Genomic DNA, 19,005 nt, shown 5'->3' on the forward strand with positions numbered 1-19,005 from the left:
CACATTACCCCCTCCAGCTCTCACCAATCAGCGCTGTTCCCGCCCCTCCCGCGCGGCGCGCCGGGAGGGGAGGGCGGGGCATAGCGCGCGGGGCTCCGCCAATCAGCGCGGGCGTTGGGGTGTGGGGGGGCGTGGTCAGCGGCGCGGGGGGCGTGGCCTCGCGGCCCGCCATGATCGAGCAGCAGAAGCGGAAGGTCCCGCCGGGAGGTCCCGGCCCCGCTCCCGGCCCGGCCCCGCCGCCCGCGGCCCCCGCGCCCCCCGCAGACCTCCCGCTCGTCCCCGTGCCCGCAAAGAGGCCCCGCCATGACGTGCCGGGCCCGCCGGGCACGGGCGGCGCAGCGGGGCAGCCGCCGGGCGGGGCGCTGCTGCAGGCGGTAATGGCGGGGAGCGTGAGGGGTGAGGGGAGGGGGAGCCCCCGAGGGGTCTGGGGGATGGAGCGGTGTGGGAATACCCCGTGCTGGGCACCGCCAGTGCTGTGCCAGGTCTGGGCACCTCAGGGGAAGAGAGACATTGAGGGGATGGAGCCTGAGGAACGGTCTGGAGCAGCAGGAGGGGCTGAGGGAGCTGGGGGGGCTCAGCCTGGAGAAAAGGAGGGTCAGGGGGGACCTTCTCGCTCTGCAATCCCTGCCAGGAGGGGGGAGCCAGGACAGGGGGTCGGGCTCTGCTCCAGGGCACAGGGACAGGAGGAGAGGGCACGGCCTCAGGCTGGGCCAGGGCAGGGGCAGGGGGGACAGCAGGAGGAATTTCCTCATGGAAAGGGTGGTCAGGCACTGGCAGGGGCTGCCCAGGGAGGTTTGGAGTGCCCAGCCCTGGAGGTGCCCAAGGCAGGACTGGCCGTGGCACTCAGTGCTCTGGTCTGGGGGACAAGGTGGGCATTGGGAACAGAGTGGGCTCCATGGACTGGGAGGGCTTTGCCTAGGTGGGCATTGGGCACAGGGTGGGCTCCATGGGCTGGGAGGGCTTTGCCAAGGTGGGCATCGGGCACAGGGTGGGCTCCATGGGCTGGGAGGGCTTTGCCAAGGTGGGCATCGGGTACAGGGTGGGCTCCATGGGCTGGGAGGGCTTTGCCAAGGTGGGAATCGGGCACAGGGTGGGCTCCAGGGGCTGGGAGGGCTTTGCCAAGGTGGGCATCGGGCACAGGGTGGGCTCCAGGGGCTGGGGGACAAGGTGGGCATCGGGCACAGGGTGGGCTCCATGGGCTGGGGGACAAGGTGGGCATCGGGCACAGGGTGGGCTCCATGGGCTGGGAGGGCTTTGCCAAGGTGGGCATCGGGCACAGGGTGGGCTCCAGGGGCTGGGAGGGCATTTCCAGTCTGTGTCTCTGGAATCCTTGGGGGGTGATGATGGATGTGGTGTGGAATTCCTGCTGTTGGGGTGTCTGTCAGAGCAGCCCTGCCCTGGGCTGTCCCCTGTCCCTCACAGTGTCCCCTCTGTCCCCAGGGCCCCCCACGCTGCTCCTCTCTCCAGGCCCCCATCATGCTGCTCTCGGGACACGAGGGGGAGGTTTATTGCTGCAAGTTCCACCCCAATGGCAACACCTTGGCCTCGGCTGGATTCGACAGGCTCATCTGTGAGTGTCCCTGCTGGCACTGCTGGCACTGCTGGCACTGCTGGCCCCTGGGCTGGGCTCACGTGGGCTCAGCACGTGGGGCTGGGGGGGTTTAGCTCAGCCCTCACCTTACTGAGTGTGAGGGGCTTCCCCAGGAAAGCTGCTGGAAGTTTCTTACAGCTCCTCAAGCTTCCCCAGGAAAGGGCAGGGAGCTTTTCCCAGATCCTCCAGCTTCCCTAGGAAGGGTGCAGGAGGCTTTTCCCAGGGCTTACCCAGGAGGTCTGAAGGAAGTTTTCCCCAGCATTTCCAGCTTCTCCAGGATTGGTGCAGGAGGCTTTTCTCAGGGTTTCCCCAGGAAGGATCCAGGAGGCTTTTCCCAGGGTTTCCCCAGGAAGGATCCAGGAAGCTTTTCCCAGGGTTTCCCCAGGAAGGATCCAGGAAGCTTTTCCCAGGGTTTCCCCAGGAAGGATCCAGGAAGCTTTTCCCAGGGTTTTCCCAGGAAGCATCCAGGAGGCTTTTCCCAGGGTTTCCCCAGGATTGGTGCAGGAGGCGTTTCCCAACTCTTCCAGCTTCTCCAGGATTGGTGCAGGAAGCTTTTTCTGGGACTTACCCAGGAGGGCTCCAGAAAGTTTTTCCCAGGCCTTTCAACTTGTCCAGGAAGAGTCCAGGAAGCTTTTCCCAGAGCTTCCCCAGGAGAGCTGCAGGAGGTTTTCCCCAGCATTTCCATCTTCCCCAGGAGGGCTGCAGGAGGTTTTTCTCAACATTTCCAGCTTCTCCAGGATTGGTGCAGGAGGCTTTTCCCGGGATTTCCCCAGGAAGGATCCAGGAAGCTTTTCCCAGGGTTTCCCCAGGATTGATGCAGGAGGCGTTTCCCAGCTCTTCCAGCTTCTCCAGGATTGGTGCAGGAGGTTTTCCCCAGCATTTCCAGCTTCTCCAGGAGGGCTGCAGGAGGTTTTCCCCAGCATTTCCAGCTTCCCCAGGATTGGTGCAGGAGGTTTTCCCCAGCATTTCCAGCTTCCTCAGGATTGGTGCAGGAGGTTTTCCCCAGCATTTCCAGCTTCTCCAGGATTGGTGCAGGAGGTTTTCCCCAGCATTTCCAGCTTCCCCAGGAGAGCTGCAGGAGGTTTTCCCCAGCATTTCCAGCTTCCTCAGGAGGTTTTCCCCAGCATTTCCAGCTTCCCCAGGAGGTTTTCCCCAGCATTTCCAGCTTCCCCAGGATTGGTGCAGGAGGTTTTCCCCAGCATTTCCAGCTTCCCCAGGATTGGTGCAGGAGGTTTTCCCCAGCATTTCCAGCTTCCCCAGGATTGGTGCAGGAGGTTTTCCCCAGCATTTCCAGCTTCCTCAGGATTGGTGCAGGAGGTTTTCCCCAGCATTTCCAGCTTCTCCAGGAGGGCTGCAGGAGGTTTTCCCCAGCATTTCCAGCTTCCTCAGGATTGGTGCAGGAGGTTTTCCCCAGCATTTCCAGCTTCTCCAGGATTGGTGCAGGAGGCTTTTCCTGGGACTTACCCAGGAGAGCTGCAGGAAGGTTTTCCCCCCTCTTCAGGCAGGTCACTGTCCCATTGGGGCTGGAAATGTGTCCTGCTGTGTCCCCAGGCCCCTCACAGGTTACAGGAGTCTGCAGAAATGCAGGTTTTAATGCTTGGGGTTGCTGAGAAGAATCCTGTTATTTTTCTTACTCAATTCACCTTCAACAAGACCCCTCTGTCCTCATCTCCCTGTCCTGGGGCTCTCATGGTGCCTCATCATTGCTGTGAGTTATCCCACGCTGGAGTCAGCAGGGGGTGGTGCATCCTTTGCTGTGCTGCATTCCCAGGGCAGGGCTCCATCCAGAGCAGGGAGCTGTTCCCAGGGCTCCTGTCATTCCTTACCTCTGCCTTCCTCCCCCCCAGTGCTCTGGAATGTCTATGGGGACTGTGACAACTTTGCCACCCTGAAGGGGCACAGCGGGGCCGTCATGGAGCTGCACTACAACACAGATGGCAGGTGAGGGGGGCCCTCCTGCTGGTCACAGCCCCCTGAGAGGCCCTTTCTGAACATCAGGGAGAGGGGCTGGGGGGGCTGAGGGAGCTGGGGGGGCTCAGCCTGGAGAAAAGGAGGCTCAGGAGGGACCTTCTGGCTCTGCAATCGCTGCCAGGAGGGGGGAGCCAGGACAGGGGGTCGGGCTCTGCTCCAGGGCACAGGGACAGGAGGAGAGGGCACGGCCTCAAGAGATTTAGGTTGGTTTTTAGGGAAAAATTCTTCCCCCAAAGGGTGGTCAGGCATTGGAAGGGACTGTTGAGGACAGTGGTGGAGTCCCCATGCCTGGAAGTGTTCACAGGGTGTGTGGCTGTGACCCTTAGGGACGTGGTTCAGTGGTGAGCACAGTGGGGCTGGGTCAGCAGCTGCACTCAGGGATCTCCAACCTTCCTTTTTCCTGGATTCTACAGTGGCCAGTGCCACGTCTCCAAAATTCCAGTGCTGTGAGCAAGGCCAACCTCTCACTGGAGTGGAAATATGAGTAGTGAAACTGTATCATCTTGGCACTGGACCAAATAAATCTGCCCAGACACCCCTGGTCCCACCCATGTCCTGAGCACCCTGGGCTGGTACAGGGCACCAGTGATGGCTCTTGGGTGACAGATATTTGTACTGTAGTGTGTGAGAGTTCAGGGGCACAGGGTGGGCTCCATAGGCTGGGAGGACTTTGCCAAGGTGGGCATCGGGCACAGGGTGGGCTCTGTGGGATGGGAGGGCTTTGCCAAGGTGGGCATCGGGGACAGGGTGGGCTCCATGGGCTGGGAGGGCTTTGCCAAGGTGGACATCGGGGACAGGGTGGGCTCCGTGGGCTGGGAGGGCTTTGCCAAGGTGGGCATTGGGCACAGGGTGGGCTCTGTGGGATGGGAGGGCTTTGCCAAGGTGGGCATTGGGCACAGGGTGGGCTCTGTGGGATGGGAGGGCTTTGCCAAGGTGGGCATTGGGCACAGGGTGGGCTCCATGGGCTGGGAGGGCTTTTCCACCCTCAGTGATTGTGGGATTGTTGCCTTTGCTCAATCCATGGCCAGCAAATCCCTGTAGTGTGGGTTTCCCAGGTGAGGATTGGTGCCTACCGGAGGCTCAGCAAAGGAGCTGGAGTCATCTGTGACCCACCAGTGCCTGCTACAGAGGAAAGTTAGTCTTGGGTGTTGGGAGTCACTGGGGAGAGAGAGAAAGCAAGTGTGATACTGGTTGATTTAAAAGGCTGTTCCACTGTTGGATCTGAGCAATTCCTGCTCTGTTCATCCCAGATGGTGTTTGAGGAGGAAGAAAAACACTTAAGAAAGGAGGTTGAAGGGGAGTGTGTCCAGTGTAGCTGCTCCAATGTGAGTCAGGGTCCCCTCAAACATAACTTTGTCCTGGCCTGTGGGGGAAGTTCTTCTCCCACTGTTTATTCCCAGCCTTGTCCACACTGTGCTGGTTTAAAGGTAAATGACAGGAGAAAGGAACCCAACACAAAAGACATGATAAATCAGAGTTAGAATTGAATAACAATATTACAATCAATGCAATGGCACAAAGAGAAATTGGGTTTAACCCCCAACCCCAGCAGTCTAACCCAGCCCCCTGGGGCACAAACACAGGGGGGTTTGGTGGCCCCTGTGCTGAGCCCCACGTGGTTCCGCCGAGTCCAAAGGAAAAGGAAGGGACAAACCTGCTGGTGCAGATGATGGCACAGTCTGGGCCAGAGTGGTGGGCTCCTCCTGGCCAGGGGCTGCTCCTCCTCTGCATCCAAGGAGTGGTCCCAGAAGTCCCCAAAGGCCAAGATTGTCTCCCCTCAGGTTTGGGTGGGAGCCCCCAGTGCCTCCCCCAGGGCAGGGAGTTCCACCCTGGGGGATCTGACTCTGGCAGTCAGGGGGGATTTTGGAATGGTTGCTGGCCCATGGGCAGAGCTGAGCCCTCAGGTGGGTGTGGAGGTGCCAAGGACTCCCTGCAGGGCAGTTCTCCCAGCTCCTCTGCCAGGCTTCTTTCCCAGCCAGCTCCCAGCCTGAGGGCTCAGCTGTGCCCTGGGCAGCTGCTGCCAATGGGCCATTGGGAACAGTTGCTGGGCAATGAATGGAGGGTTTGGAATGCACAGCTTTGGTCACCCCCACACAGGGACAAACTGGGGACACCACACTGGGGTGTGAGGGCAGCAGTGCTGGAGCCCCTGAGCCCCTCACAGTGTCTGTGCCCCACAGCATGCTGTTCTCAGCCTCCACGGACAAGACAGTGGCCGTGTGGGACAGCGAGACCGGCGAGAGGGTGAAGAGGCTGAAGGGACACACGTCGTTTGTCAACTCGTGTCACCCGGCCCGGCGCGGCCCCCAACTCGTCTGCACCGGCAGCGACGACGGCACCGTCAAGGTCAGGGGGGCTGCAGGGGAGCTGCAACCACTGCACACTGGGGGCTCTGGGAGCAATTGCAGGGGGGTCTGACCTTCCTTTTGTGGTAGTTTGGCTTCAGTTTCAGCCAGGCCTCTTTTTCAGCAGGCCCAGAAAGTCTGTGTAGATTAGAGGGGACAAACATCACCTGACTTAAGCAACCAAAGAGATGTTTCATATCATTTTGATGTCAAGTATACCCAAAGGGAAGTTCTGGCCAGGTGAGGGTTGGTGTCTTCTCCCAGGCATCAGCAATAGAACAAGGGGGCACGATGGGCTCAAGCTCTGCCAGGGGAAATTGAAGTTGGAGATGAGAAAGAAATTCTTTGCAGAGAGAGTGCTCAGGGATTGGAATGGGCTGCCCAGAGAGGGGGTGGATTCCCCATCCCTGGAGGTTTCTCAGCTGAGCTTGGCCGTGGCACTGAGTGCCATGATCTGGTAAAGGGACTGGAGTTGGCCCAAGGGTTGGACTTGATGATCTCGGGGGTCTTTTCCAACCCAATCCATTCTATGATTCTGTGGATGTGGCACTGAGTGAGAATCCACCATGTCTTGATCCAACCCTACTGTGACCACCAGCCCAGGGCACTCCGTGCCCTGGGCTGATGATCACAGTGGGGTTGGATCAAGGGTTGGACTTGATGATCTCAGAGGTCTCTTCCAACCCAACCCATTCTGTGATTCTCTGTTGGTGGATTCCCCATCCCTGGAGGTTTTTCAGCTGAGCTTGGCCGTGGCACTGAGTGCCATGATCTGGTAAAGGGACTGGAGTTGGCCCAAGGGTTGGACTTGATGATCTCGGAAGTCTTTTCCAACCCAGTCCCTTCTGTGATAAGGTGTGGGTGGTACCTCATCAGTCCCTTGATGTCCAGGTGCTGAGTGGACCTGCTGTCATCCTTGCTGGAGGTTGTTGGGCCTCATTCACCACTTCACAGCTGTTTGGTTTGGGAGTAGAATCCCAGGTTATTCTGAGTTGGAAGGACCCACAAGGATCATCGAGTCCAACTCTTCAGTCAGTGACCCACACAGGGGATTGAACCCATGACCTTGGCATTGTTACAGCCAAGTTTAAACCAACTGAGCTCATCTCAGCTGTACCTTTGTTTCTTTGTTATTGGTTTTCTTTTTTCTGGCCAAGTATCCTTTGGGGGGAGCTTGTTGGAGTGTTTGTGAGCTGGGGTGGTGGACGTCTGTGTTGTTTGGGTGGGTGACTCGGTGGTGGTTGTTGTTGGTTTGGTTTTTTCCTCCCATTTGTATATATATGTATTATATCCTGTTTTTAATTGTTTCTCTTTTGCATAAAAGAAGAAGCTTTCACTTTGGGGTTTGGGAGGGTTTTTTTCTTCCCTTGGTGGGGGAAGGGGGTGGATATTCTCTCTGTGTTGGGCAGTTGGCATTTTCCCAGCTCAAACTAACAAACCTTTTCATTCAGTGTCTTGGGTTGAGCTGGCAAAATGCCAACTCTCCAGTATGGAGTGTCAGAGCCTCTCCCTCCTCTTGCCAAAAAAAGGGAGGGAAAAACCTGGAAACTGAAAACAGGTTTATATATTTATACAGAAAAGAAAACTACGGTATAACACACACCTACTCAAGTTAGAAATAACAAAAAATAACTCCCTGTTGAACTCATATCTCACCATTTTAGCTGCAAATCACTCCAAAGAACTCAATCCCCTGAGTGACAGACCCAAGCAGAAAGCAGGACTGAGAACAAACATTTTCCTTCCCTGAGATAACATGGTGGTGAGCTGGGGCTGTGCCTTGTTCTCCTGGGACATCACAGTGCATCTTTCCCAGATGAGAAGCCATGAAAGAACTGAGAAACTCCTCCTGCTCTACTGTATTTATATCTTAGTTTGCATTATCTGGTATGAAATATTCCTTTGGTTGCTTCAGTCAGGTGACACCTGTCCCTCCTAATTAAGTAACATTGTCAGGACCTACTAAAATTAATACCTGCATTAAGGCCTAACTAAAACTACCACATTCAGCCTTTCCTTATTTATGAAATTTCATTATCTTGTAACTTGGGTGAAACATGACATAAAATTTGGCTGCTCCTTTTTTTTCTGTGATTCTTTTGGAGGGTTGTGAAGATCCACCTCCTTATTTGTGCTTTTTCTGCTGATCTCATTTAACAAAAACCATTCCTGAAATCTCCTGCTTCCCTCTCCTCCTTCCTGTGCTCCAGCCACACCAGATTTAATTGTTTTAAGGGAAGGGATCTTAGAGCTCATCTTGTTCCACCCCCTGCCATGGACAGGGACACCTTACACTGGTCCAGGTTGCTCCAAGTGCCCTGTTCCTACAGAGACCTCCTGAAATCTCAAAGGGGGTTTCAGGAGACCAGTCTGAGTCTCTGCCAAGTCCCTGTGCATGATTTTGTTGTTGAACATCCATGTTGCTCCTCTTACACCTGCCATGTCTTTTCAGCTGTGGGATATCAGGAAGAAAGCTGCTGTGCAGACATTCCAGAACACATACCAGGTGCTGGCTGTCACCTTCAATGACACCAGTGACCAGATCATCTCTGGAGGCATCGACAATGACATCAAGGTAGGACCCTGTGTGGCCCTGAGTCCCTTTCCCACTGCCCACATTGTGTTGGTCCAGGACAGCTGTGGGAGCCTCCTGGTTAATTTTACATCCCAAGAGCCCCCTGGACATGCTGTGTGTGACCTCACTGTTGATGCAGGGCCAATAAACTGGGAGGGAGCTGCTCCAGGGAGCTCCATGTTGCAGCCTGGCCAGCCCTGGCATCCCTGGCCAGCCCTGGCATCCCTGGCCAGCCCTGGCATCCCTGGCCAGGTGTCCCCACTGCTGTCACATGGAGTGCTGGCTGTCCTGGCAGGCTGTGCCTATCCTGGAGCATCCAGAGCCATGTATGAGGTAAACTAAAGGAAAAGTGGTGATACATCCACTCTGTGCCCTCTGCTCCAGTTTGCAGCTCGCTCTCTCACCTCTGGGGTGGAACGTTCTTCAAGGGCAGGCTCAGCTTTTCATTCAGCTGGTTCTCCTGGTTCCTGTCAGGGCTCACAGGGTTGCTGTGGCTCCATCTGCCTGTCAGAGCCACTGCTCAGTGTGGCACTGCCATGGGGGCTCTTCCCACTGCCCCTCTGTGGGAATGGACAGTGTGACACTGGGATTACCATCAGGCAGTGGGATTTGGGAGCTGAGGGAGCTACAGCCAGATAAAGAGGAATTCTGCATACCTGGGGCTTCTGACATTGAACTCTTGTTGAACATAATCAGTTTTAAATCTTTCAAAAGACAAGTTTTGTTTTTCTCTGACACATAAAGTTCCGGCCTTGTATTTTTGAAGAATCACAGACTATTTTGGGTGGGAAGGAACCTCAAAGCTCATCCTATCCCACCCCCTGCCATGGGCAGGGACACCTCCCACCAGCCCAGGGTGCTCCAAGTCCTGTCCAGCCTGGCCTTGGACACTCCCAGGGATGGGGCAGCCACAGCTTCTCTGGGCACCCTGTGCCAGGGCCTGCCCACCCTCCCAGGGAAGAATTCCTTCCCAATATCCCATCTATCCCTGCCCTCTGGCAGTGGGAAGCCATTCCCTTGTCCTGCAAGCACGAGGCTGCTGACGGGAAACTCCTTGGTGATTTGAACATGTTCAGTTCAGAATCTTAAGGCACAAATTGTCTTTTCCTACAACACACACACACAGTCCCAGCCTCATTTTAGCCCTCAGCCCCCTCCAGCTGGAATGCAAAGCTGATGTCACCAGCTGATCTGTCAGTACCTGTGTGGAGTGCTTTGGATCCTGCAGCCCCAGCATCCTTGGCTGTGTGTTTGTCGTGACAGGTGTGGGACCTGCGACAGAACAAGCTCACTTACACCATGAGGGGCCACGCAGACTCGGTGACGGGGCTCAGCCTGAGCTCAGAGGGCTCCTACCTGCTCTCCAACGCCATGGACAACACAGGTACAGCCTGCCAGGGGCAGCCCCAGGGGCTCCTCACGCTCAGGCAACAGCCAGGCACGGGGAGCTGCGCTCTGGGGAGAGACCCTGAGCTGTCCTGGCACAGGTCACAGCCTTGGCAGGGAGGGGGCAGCTGCCCCAGGGGGTTTGTCCTGGCTCTGAGGGGCAGTGGGGACACAAGGCATGGCACGTGGCACAAACCATGGCACGTGTCACCTGACACAAACCGTGGCACGTGTCACCCGACACAAACCATGGCACGTGACACAAACCATGGCATGTATCACCCAATGCAAACTATGGCACGTGTCACCCACCACAAACCATGGCACGTGACACAAACCATGGCACGTGACACAAACCATGGCACGTGACACAAACCATGGCATGTGTCACCCAATGCAAACTATGGCACTTGTCACCCACCACAAACCATGGCACGTGACACAAACCATGGCACATGTCACCCAACACAAACCATGGCACATGTCACAAACCATGGCACGTGTCACCCGACACAAACCATGGCACATGTCACAAACCATGGCACGTGTCACCCGACACAAACCATGGCACATGACACAAACCATGGCACGTGTCACCCGACACAAACCATGGCACATGTCACAAACCATGGCACGTGTCACCCGACACAAACCATGGCACATGTCACAAACCATGGCACGTGTCACCCGACACAAACCATGGCACGTGACACAAACCATGGCTCATGTCACTTGACACAAACCATGGCACGTGACACAAACCATGGCTCATGTCACTTGACACAAGCCATGGCACGTGACACAAGCCATGGCACATGACACAAACCATGGCATGTGACACAAGCCATGGCACGTGTCACCCGACACAAACCATGGCACGTGACACAAGCCATGGCACGTGTCGCCCGACACAAACCATGGCACATGACACAAACCATGGCTCATGTCACTTGACACAAGCCATGGCACGTGACACAAGCCATGGCACATGACACAAACCATGGCACGTGACACAAGCCATGGCACATGACACAAACCATGGCACGTGTCACCCGACACAAACCATGGCACGTGACACAAGCCATGGCACATGACACAAACCATGGCACGTGTCACCTGACACAAACCATGGCACGTGACACAAACCATGGCACGTGTCACCCGACACAAACCATGGCTCATGTCACAAACCATGGCACGTGTCACCCGACACAAACCATGGCACATGTCACAAACCATGGCACGTGTCACCTGGCTCATGTTGGGGTGGTTTGGCTGTGTCCCTGGGAATGACATCCCAGCTCCCACCCTGCCTGTCCCCTGTGGGGTGGGTGCTCGGTGAGGCTGATCCCATCAGGACAGTGAGCATGGACTGTGTTAGGAACAGCACGTGCTCCTGTGAGGGAGGAGGTGGTGGCTCCTTTCTGGGACAGCTGGTTTGGATTTCCCTCCTCCTCTTGGCAGTGGTCGGGGTGTCATTACACATTCCTGCTTTTGAACCTTTCATAGCAAATCTTCTGCATCCCTGTTGGTTTCCTTTGGCTTCTGGGAAGGGCAGGGATGAAGGGAATAGGGAGCATGTCTTGGGCAGAGGGAGGCCCCCAGAGCCTGGCCCAGCACCCTCAGTGAGCCCTGAGCTCTCTCTTGCAGTTCGCATCTGGGACATCAGGCCCTTTGCCCCCAAGGAGAGGTGTGTGAAGATCTTCCAGGGGAATGTCCATAATTTTGAAAAGGTGAGTGTGCTCCAGACCCAGATGTGCCTCTCTGACATCCTCCTGCTCTTAACTTTTCTGTAAATTGTTTTTGAAGTTCAGGTTTAGACCAGAAAGTCTTTAATGGGAACTCAAAGAAAGATGAATACACAAAGTGAGATTCCAATTAAAGGCTCAATAACAAGATTTCTTTGCTCAGTTCAACTATAATTAGCTGTAAATTAAGTATTTTCTACATTTACCATCTACTTTGTGTAAAATAACAAGGCACTGGATGTTTCCAGCAATAAAATAAGATCTGTAATTACCATCTCATCTTCCAAAGGGAGATCATTAAAGTGATGCTGGTGCTGTTTAAAGTCTCGTGGTGATTTTAATTCAAGGAGAAGGGGAAACCTAAACAGATCTGTGCATGTTCTTTTCTTTTAGAACCTTCTGAGGTGCTCCTGGTCCCCAGATGGCAGTAAAATCGCAGCGGGATCTGCTGACAGGTGAGTTGTCTCTTCTTTCCTGTTACCATCAACCCACAGTGGTTTTGCAGCAGTCCTGGGTCATGACCTGAAGACTCAGGGTTGTGTGTAGAGCTGTGAAGTCCCAAAAAACCCTCTGTGGTTTTCTGTGAGCTTCCCTGACTTCCACAGGGATGTGTTTCTGTGTCTCTGGAATCTGTGGAGCAGCACTGGATAGTTGTAAAATCAAAAAGCTGCCTGAGGGTCTGCATTACTGCCATGTGCCCCCACAGGATCCAGCAGATGACAGGAACAGTGGATTGGATCCCTTGTTGTCCTGGCAAAACCTTGTCTTTGAGGGCAGGGAGACTGGGAAGGGTGTGCATGTGGGGGGCAGACTGATAAACACCACAAATACCTGTTAAATCCCTTCCTGGTGGCTTCCAAGAGGCAGCAGTGGGTATTGCAAGGATCATTCTTCACCCTTAATTAAGGAGTAAGAGTAAAGATCAATTAGCACATACTGGACTTGTAAATGAGGTAGTCTGTAAACCAAAGGGAACTGAGCAGTGGGAGGGGTGGAGAGAGGAAACCAGCACAGGGTCTGTGTGAAGGGCACCGACCTCCCTGGAGCAAATCCAGGCCCACTGCCAGTGCCATGGAGACAGGAATTCCTGCAGGCCAGAGGGCAGGGCATGGAGCAGCACTAATCACCAAATTAATGAGTTTCTGACAGTGCATGGGGAGAACTTCAGCTCCCCCTGCCCAGGTACAGAGGGACAGCTGTCCCAGCAAGGGGCTGAGATGTGACTGCCCTTTCCAGGGCATGTGGAGAAGGGATCCCTGCATGGGGGAGGGATCCCTGCATGGGAGAGGGATCCCTGCATGGAGGAGGGATCCCTGCATGGAGGAGGAATTCCTGCATGGGAGAGGGATCCCTGCATGGAGGAGGGATCCCTGCATGGAGGAGGGATCCCTGCATGGAGGAGGGATCCCTGCATGGAGGAGGGATCCCTGCATGGGGGAGGGATCCCTGCATGGGGGAGGGATCCCTGCATGGAGGAGGAATTCCTGCATGGGAGAGGGATCCCTGCATGGGAGAGGGATCCCTGCATGGGAGAGGGATCCCTGCATGGGAGAGGGATCCCTGCATGGAGGAGGGATCCCTGCATGGGGGAGGGATCCCTGCATGGGAGTGGGATCCCTGCATGGGAGAGGGATCCCTGCATGGGAGAGGGATCCCTGCATGGGAGAGGGATCCCTGCATGGGAGAGGGATCCCTGCATGGGAGAGGGATCCCTGCATGGATTCCTGTGGGCAGGTGTGCCTGGACTTGGGGCCATTGTTCATTCTGCACATGCTGAGGGAGCTCAGGGGTCTGACAGCTCCTGGGACAGGTCAGATAAGGCCACTCAAACCTTTCTACTAGCACAGAGCTTTTAATTTTTTTTTTGAGGTATATCTGCAGGGAAAGCAAAGCAAGGTTAAACAAACATTTCATTTACCTGAGTACAGAATAGTCCCTCAGTAATTCTTCTCTCCTTCTGCACTACCTGGAGTGTATCTAAGTTGGAGGGACAGTCACCTGGTTGGGTTTATTTGCTGTTGTGCCCTTTAGAAGGTTTAGAGTAAAATCAGCCTTGCCTGCTTTGCAACACCAAGTGAAAAACACAGCTCTGAGACAGGAACAGACACAGCTCCTGCCTGATGGATAAGAACAGTGCTTGAAGAAATCCTGATCCAAGGAACATTCAGACTTATTTTTGCAGGCCTGAATGTTTCCTTCAAGAAGCTCAGTCACAAAACAGCAGCAGCCTAACAAAGCTCCTGCCAGGGCTGGTGTGCCCTGTGCTGGTACCCAGTGCATTCTCTGCCCAGCCAACAAGGCTTCTAAGTGATTAAGGCTTTCTGGAGGGGAAAAGCAGCTCAGTTGTATTTCAGTTAAAAGCCAGGCTGGTTGGACAAAGCACATCTTGTTCTCTGTCTGTCTGGTCTGCAAAGCCCTGAGATGTGGGAAGGAGTGGAGGGACTGAGGAACCCAATGTAAGCCTGGCAGGATCCAGCCTTGGTGCTCAGAGCTTGGGCTGAGGGAGGGGCTGCTGATCCCAGCAGGTTTGAATCCATGGGATGCTCAGTGACCTTCCCTTGGAGGAGTGACATGGAGTAGATTGATTTTCCATGTATTTACAGGCTGTGAACAGCCCCAGGGCAGCAGCAGAGCTGCCCTTCCCACCAAACCCAAGGACTGCCCTTTGCTGCCCCAGGACTTTCACTGGAGCTGTCAGTCAGCTCCCTGACAACGGTGGGAGGGCAGGGGCAGTGCCATCCAGAACTGGCAGCAGCTTTGCCCAGGCAATGCTTTTTGGGAATTGCCTTTCCCTGTGGTGAGGCCTGTACTGGGGAGGGAGGGAGGAGAGGGGAGCACCTGTGCAGGTGAGGAGCAGCATCACCTCACCTGGTCCAGGGCTCTTCTCATTTTGATGTGTCAAAGTCCCACTCCTGTGGATGCTCCCCATGACCAGGGGCCAGGCATTACTCTGCTTCCCAGTGGAGCTTCCCACCAGGATCTTGGGCAGTTTCCCCTGCTCCCTGAGACCATTTTTAAGAGCTGTGCCTGGTGCCAGCCATTCCCTCCTGCAGTGCCAGAGGGGGCCCAGGCAGGACCCACCAGGGGGGTGAGGCCTGACAGAGGGTAACCAAAGGGCTCAGCACGATGCCATCAGCCCCCTGATAACTGCTGGGAAGTGGATCACAACTTCAGTGGCACAGCAGGAAGAAATCCATCTCCAGAGCTGCTGGCTGTGAGGGCCTACCCTGCAGCAGGGGCTGGGGCAGCACTGGGCTCCTCACTGCCAGCCCAGGGTGACTGCAGAGTGTCTGTGTTGGTGAGGCTGTTTGGGGGTCCAGAGAAGAGCAGCGAGGCTGGAGAAGGGACTGGATGTGGCACTGAGTGTCCTCTGAAACACCTCCAGGGACAGAGAATCCACCATGTCTTGATCCAACCCCACTGTGATCACCAGCCCAGGGCACTCTGTGCCCCACTCTGTGCCCTGGGCTGGTGATCACAGTGGGGTTGGATCAAGGGCTGATGATCTCAGAGGTCTCTTCCAACCCAACTGAGAAGAGCAACGAGGCTGGAGAAGGGACTGGAGCACAAGTGCTGTGGGGAGAGGCTGAGGGAGTTGGGGGTGTTCAGCCTGGAGAAGAGGAGGCTCAGAGGTGACCTCAGCACTGTCTGGAACTGCCTGAAGGGAAGTTCTGGCCACGTGGGGGTTGGTCTCTTCTCCCAGGCACTCAGCAATAGGACAAGGGGGCACGGGCTCAAGCTCTGCCAGGGGAGATTCAAGTTTGATTTCAGAAAAAAATTCTTTCCAGAGAGAGTGCTCAGGCATTGGAATGGGCTGCCCAGAGAGGGGGTGGATTCCCCATCCCTGGAGGTTTTTCAACTGAGCTTGGCCGTGGCACTGAGTGCCATGATCTGGTAAAGGGACTGGAGTTGGCCCAAGGGTTGGACTTGATGATCTCAGAGGTCTTTTCCAACCCAATCCATTCTGTGATTCTATGACCCCTCGTCCCCATTCCCAGTGCTGATTTTCTCCCTCATCCCACTCTGTCCCTGCCATATTGAGGATCTCTACAGCCTCAAGCTTTCCAATCCACCTCTGAGCCCCCAGGGCTGAATGGGGCTCCTGCCCTGCCCTGTCCTGCTCTGTCCTGCCCTGCCCTGTCCTGTCCTGTGCTCTCAGGGAGGCTTCAGGCACCAAACTGGCTCCTGCCTGCTCAGCCTCTGCTCCTGAGGAGCTCCTGTTGATCCACACACAGATCAGCCAGAGGCAGAGCCACTGCAGGAACAAGCAGCTGGATTCTGTCCCAAGCACCTGCACTCACCAGGCCTCTCTTGCAGGTTTGTCTACGTGTGGGACACCACATCCAGGAGGATTCTGTACAAGCTGCCAGGCCACGCTGGGTCTGTGAATGAACTGGCCTTCCATCCAGAGGAGCCCATCAGTAAGTCCTTCCCACCTCAGCTCAGCTGGGGAAGTCGTTTCAGGGCCCCCAGATTGCCAATGGCCCAGAGTCCCAATTTTCAGACAAATTCTGGAGGGGCAGAGGGGCAGTTTCCCCCTCCCTTGTGGGTGGGGGCACCCACAGAGCAGCAGGGGCTGGGGCTGGGCTGTGGATCACCTGTGGGTGTCCATGAGCTGGGGCTTGTCCAGACTTCCCAAGGGCCATGAGGAAAGAGTTTGGAATACCTGGGTTTGAACACCAGGGATAGAACCACAGGTGGGTGTGCACCTGAGGACAGGGATCACCTGTGAGTGTGTCTCCAGCCTGAGGTCTCCTGACTTAGCCAGAAGCTGTAGGGAGCAAATCATGGAATCACAAAATCATGGAATGGTTTGGGTTGGAAGGGGCCTTACAGTCCATCTCATCCCACCCCCTGCCATGGGCAGGGACACCTTCCACCAGCCCAAGTTGCTCCAAGCCCTGTCCAACCTGGCCTGGGACACTTCCAGGGATGGGACAGCCAGAGCTTCTCTGGGCACCCTGTGCCAGGGCCTGCCCACCTTCCCAGGGAAGGATTTCCTCCTAATGTCCAATCCCAAGGAAGCTCTTTGTCCATGGGTTTAGTCCCCATTCTGGAGCTGTGTGACACATGGCACCGTGTGGCAGCTCTGGCCTTTCCAGAGCCATTTTAACCACCCTGAATTAGCTGGGATGGGGTTTCATTCCCATTTCCTGGCACAGTGTGGGCTGGGTGGGACCACAGGGTGCTGTGTTTCCATGGAAACACTCACCCTGCCCAGGTCAGCAGCCAAAAATTGCTAAGAGTGAACCCCAAAGCAAAGCCAAGAGGTGGGTGGTGCCCAGGCTGGGTAGGGAGTTGTGGGTTTGTTCCTGGTTATTCCTGGCTCTGTGCAGGCTGGGCTGGGCTGGGGGAGCAACTCCAGCTCCTCCCAGGCTGGAGCAGAGGGTGCTGGTTGTGTGCTGAGCTCCTCTGTGGGAATCAATCACTCACCTTCAAACAAGAATTAAAGAACTGTTATTGAAAGTCTATCCAGGCATTGCAGGGCGAGTTGTGCCATTGATTTCTGGTCACTCCTGGGAACCCTAATCCTGTAAATCAGAGCACACACTCCAGGATACCTGCACAGGAGGGAGCAGAGAAGCCAAACTGCAGCAGGACAACAGACACCACCAGGCTCTAGGCTCGTGTAGAAACCCCCCAGATCTCTCCTGGACATTGTCAGTGTCAAACCCAGCTCCTCTGGGACATTCTTGTGACTCTTGGTGTTTTGAATCCCTGAAGAACCTTATCCTGGGAGAGGGGCTGGAACATAAATCTGATGAGGAGCATCTGGGGGGGCTCAGCCTGGAGAAAAGGAGGCTCAGGGGGGACCTTCAGGCTCTGCAATCCCTGCCAGGAGGGGGGAGATGGGGCAGGTCGGGCTCTGCTCCAGGGCACAGGGACAGGAGGAGAGGGAATGGCCTCAGGCTGGGCCAGGGCAGGGGCAGGGGGGATATTAAGAAAAAATTCTTCATAGAAGGGGTTCTCCTCTGGCACAGCTGCCCAGGGCAGTGCTGGAGTCACCACACCTGGAGGTGTTTAAAAAACATGGATGTGGCAGCTGGGGACATGGGTTAGTGTGACCACAGTGGTGGTGCTGGGCTGCTGGTTGGTGTCAGTGATCCTGGAGGGCTTTTCCAGCCTTAAGGGCTCTCTGGCTCTGAGCTGGGGTGGCTCATGGTGTGTGGGAGCTGGGAGCCAGCCGTGTTTTCCCTGTTCCCATGGAATGATGCTGTCCTGGTGGCACTTTCCTGGCTGGTCTGTGCCCTCTAGTGGCACTGGCAGAGCCCCGAGTGCAGCCTGGGCACTCCCGGCAGGGAAATGTCTGCTCAGGGCGCTCCGGAGCCTCCCAGGGGTGTTTATCCCCCTCTCCTTATCCCTTCAGGGCTCAGCCATTCCCGGCAGCACAGCGGGATGACTCCCTGGGGCAGGGAATGGCAGCCACTCCACGGATCAGGTGTCAGAGCTGCGATTCCATGAGGGGTTTTGGGCTTTCTGGATCACTGACATCAGCTCAGCTGAGTGTGGGGCTGATAAAGCCCAACTTGCAGCTTTGATCCCTGTACGGGCCTTTCACTGAACAGCTGGACTTGGTGATCCTTGTGGGTCCTTCCAACTCAGAATATTCTGTGAACTCTGAAATGTGGAGTTCCCTGATGTGTCATTGGTGGGAGTCTCAAACTGTTTGTTTTCATTAATATCCCTCCCTCCCTCCTCTCTCTGCCCCCAGTTCTCTCTGCATCCAGTGACAAGAGACTCTACATGGGGGAGATCCAGTGAGGCCAGCAGGGACATGGTGGATCTGTGCCCTCGGGATCCTTGGTTTCCAGCAGTGGGATGGACTCTCTGCCCCAGTGCCACCCCTCCCTTGTGGCAGTGGGGAGTGTTGCAGCAGCCTGCTGTGACACCCCCCTGTGCAGGCTGTGCTGCCTCAAGGTGTCACTGAGCAGCTTTTCCACCTCCCCTTTCTTTGGGGAGGAAGGAAAGCTTGGAATTGAGATGAGTTCAGTTTTGACTGTGCCACTGATTATTAAACCCTCACCCAGATCCCTCAGAATGGGTAACTTGTTTGAAGTCCAGACATGGCCTGTATATTCCCTGTGCTGTTTCTCTTGGTTTTTTTATACAGTTAAAACTGCAATAAATGGCTTTTTGCAGAGCTGTGTGCCTGGGATTTATTGCTCTGGCTGCTTCTCTGTTCTACAACACTAAATCAAGGCCCTCACCCAGGGAAATCACAGAGGTTTGACCTCCTGGAGTCATGGAATGGTTTAGGTGGGAAAAGACCTTGAAGATCATCCCATCCCACCCCTGCCATGAGCAGGGACACCTCCCACCAGCCCAGGTTGCTCCAAGCCCTGTCCAACCTGGGCTTGGACACTCCCAGGGATGGGGCAGCCACAGCTT

General features: G+C 55.6%; 1 protein-coding gene across 1 annotated transcript; it reads left to right on the top strand.

The window, feature by feature from the left end:
• Positions 1 to 152: 152 nt before the first annotated feature.
• Positions 153 to 18,757, top strand: SNRNP40 (small nuclear ribonucleoprotein U5 subunit 40). The gene is made up of 10 exons (XM_071576654.1): positions 153 to 374; positions 1,441 to 1,570; positions 3,439 to 3,532; positions 5,743 to 5,908; positions 8,360 to 8,482; positions 9,746 to 9,866; positions 11,519 to 11,601; positions 12,010 to 12,071; positions 15,934 to 16,037; positions 18,329 to 18,757. Exons 1-10 carry the CDS (start codon positions 171 to 173, stop codon positions 18,376 to 18,378), a joined length of 1,137 nt encoding a protein of 378 aa, XP_071432755.1. The 5' UTR covers positions 153 to 170; the 3' UTR covers positions 18,379 to 18,757.
• The last annotated feature ends 248 nt before the right edge of the window (positions 18,758 to 19,005 follow it).

This window comes from Pithys albifrons, chromosome 24 (genome assembly GCF_047495875.1).
Source record: "Pithys albifrons albifrons isolate INPA30051 chromosome 24, PitAlb_v1, whole genome shotgun sequence".
Lineage (NCBI taxonomy): Eukaryota > Metazoa > Chordata > Aves > Passeriformes > Thamnophilidae > Pithys > Pithys albifrons.

What these genes read in the sequence shown, in the direction of transcription:
- SNRNP40 (XM_071576654.1), top strand. Translation starts at nt 171, where the DNA reads ATGATCGAGCAGCAGAAGCGGAAGGTCCCGCCGGGAGGTCCCGGCCCC. An exon ending in GCGGGGCGCTGCTGCAGGCG is followed by an intron (nt 375 to 1,440) that starts GTAATGGCGGGG and finishes CTCTGTCCCCAG; the next exon opens with GGCCCCCCACGCTGCTCCTC. An exon ending in GCAGCGGGATCTGCTGACAG is followed by an intron (nt 12,072 to 15,933) that starts GTGAGTTGTCTC and finishes CCTCTCTTGCAG; the next exon opens with GTTTGTCTACGTGTGGGACA.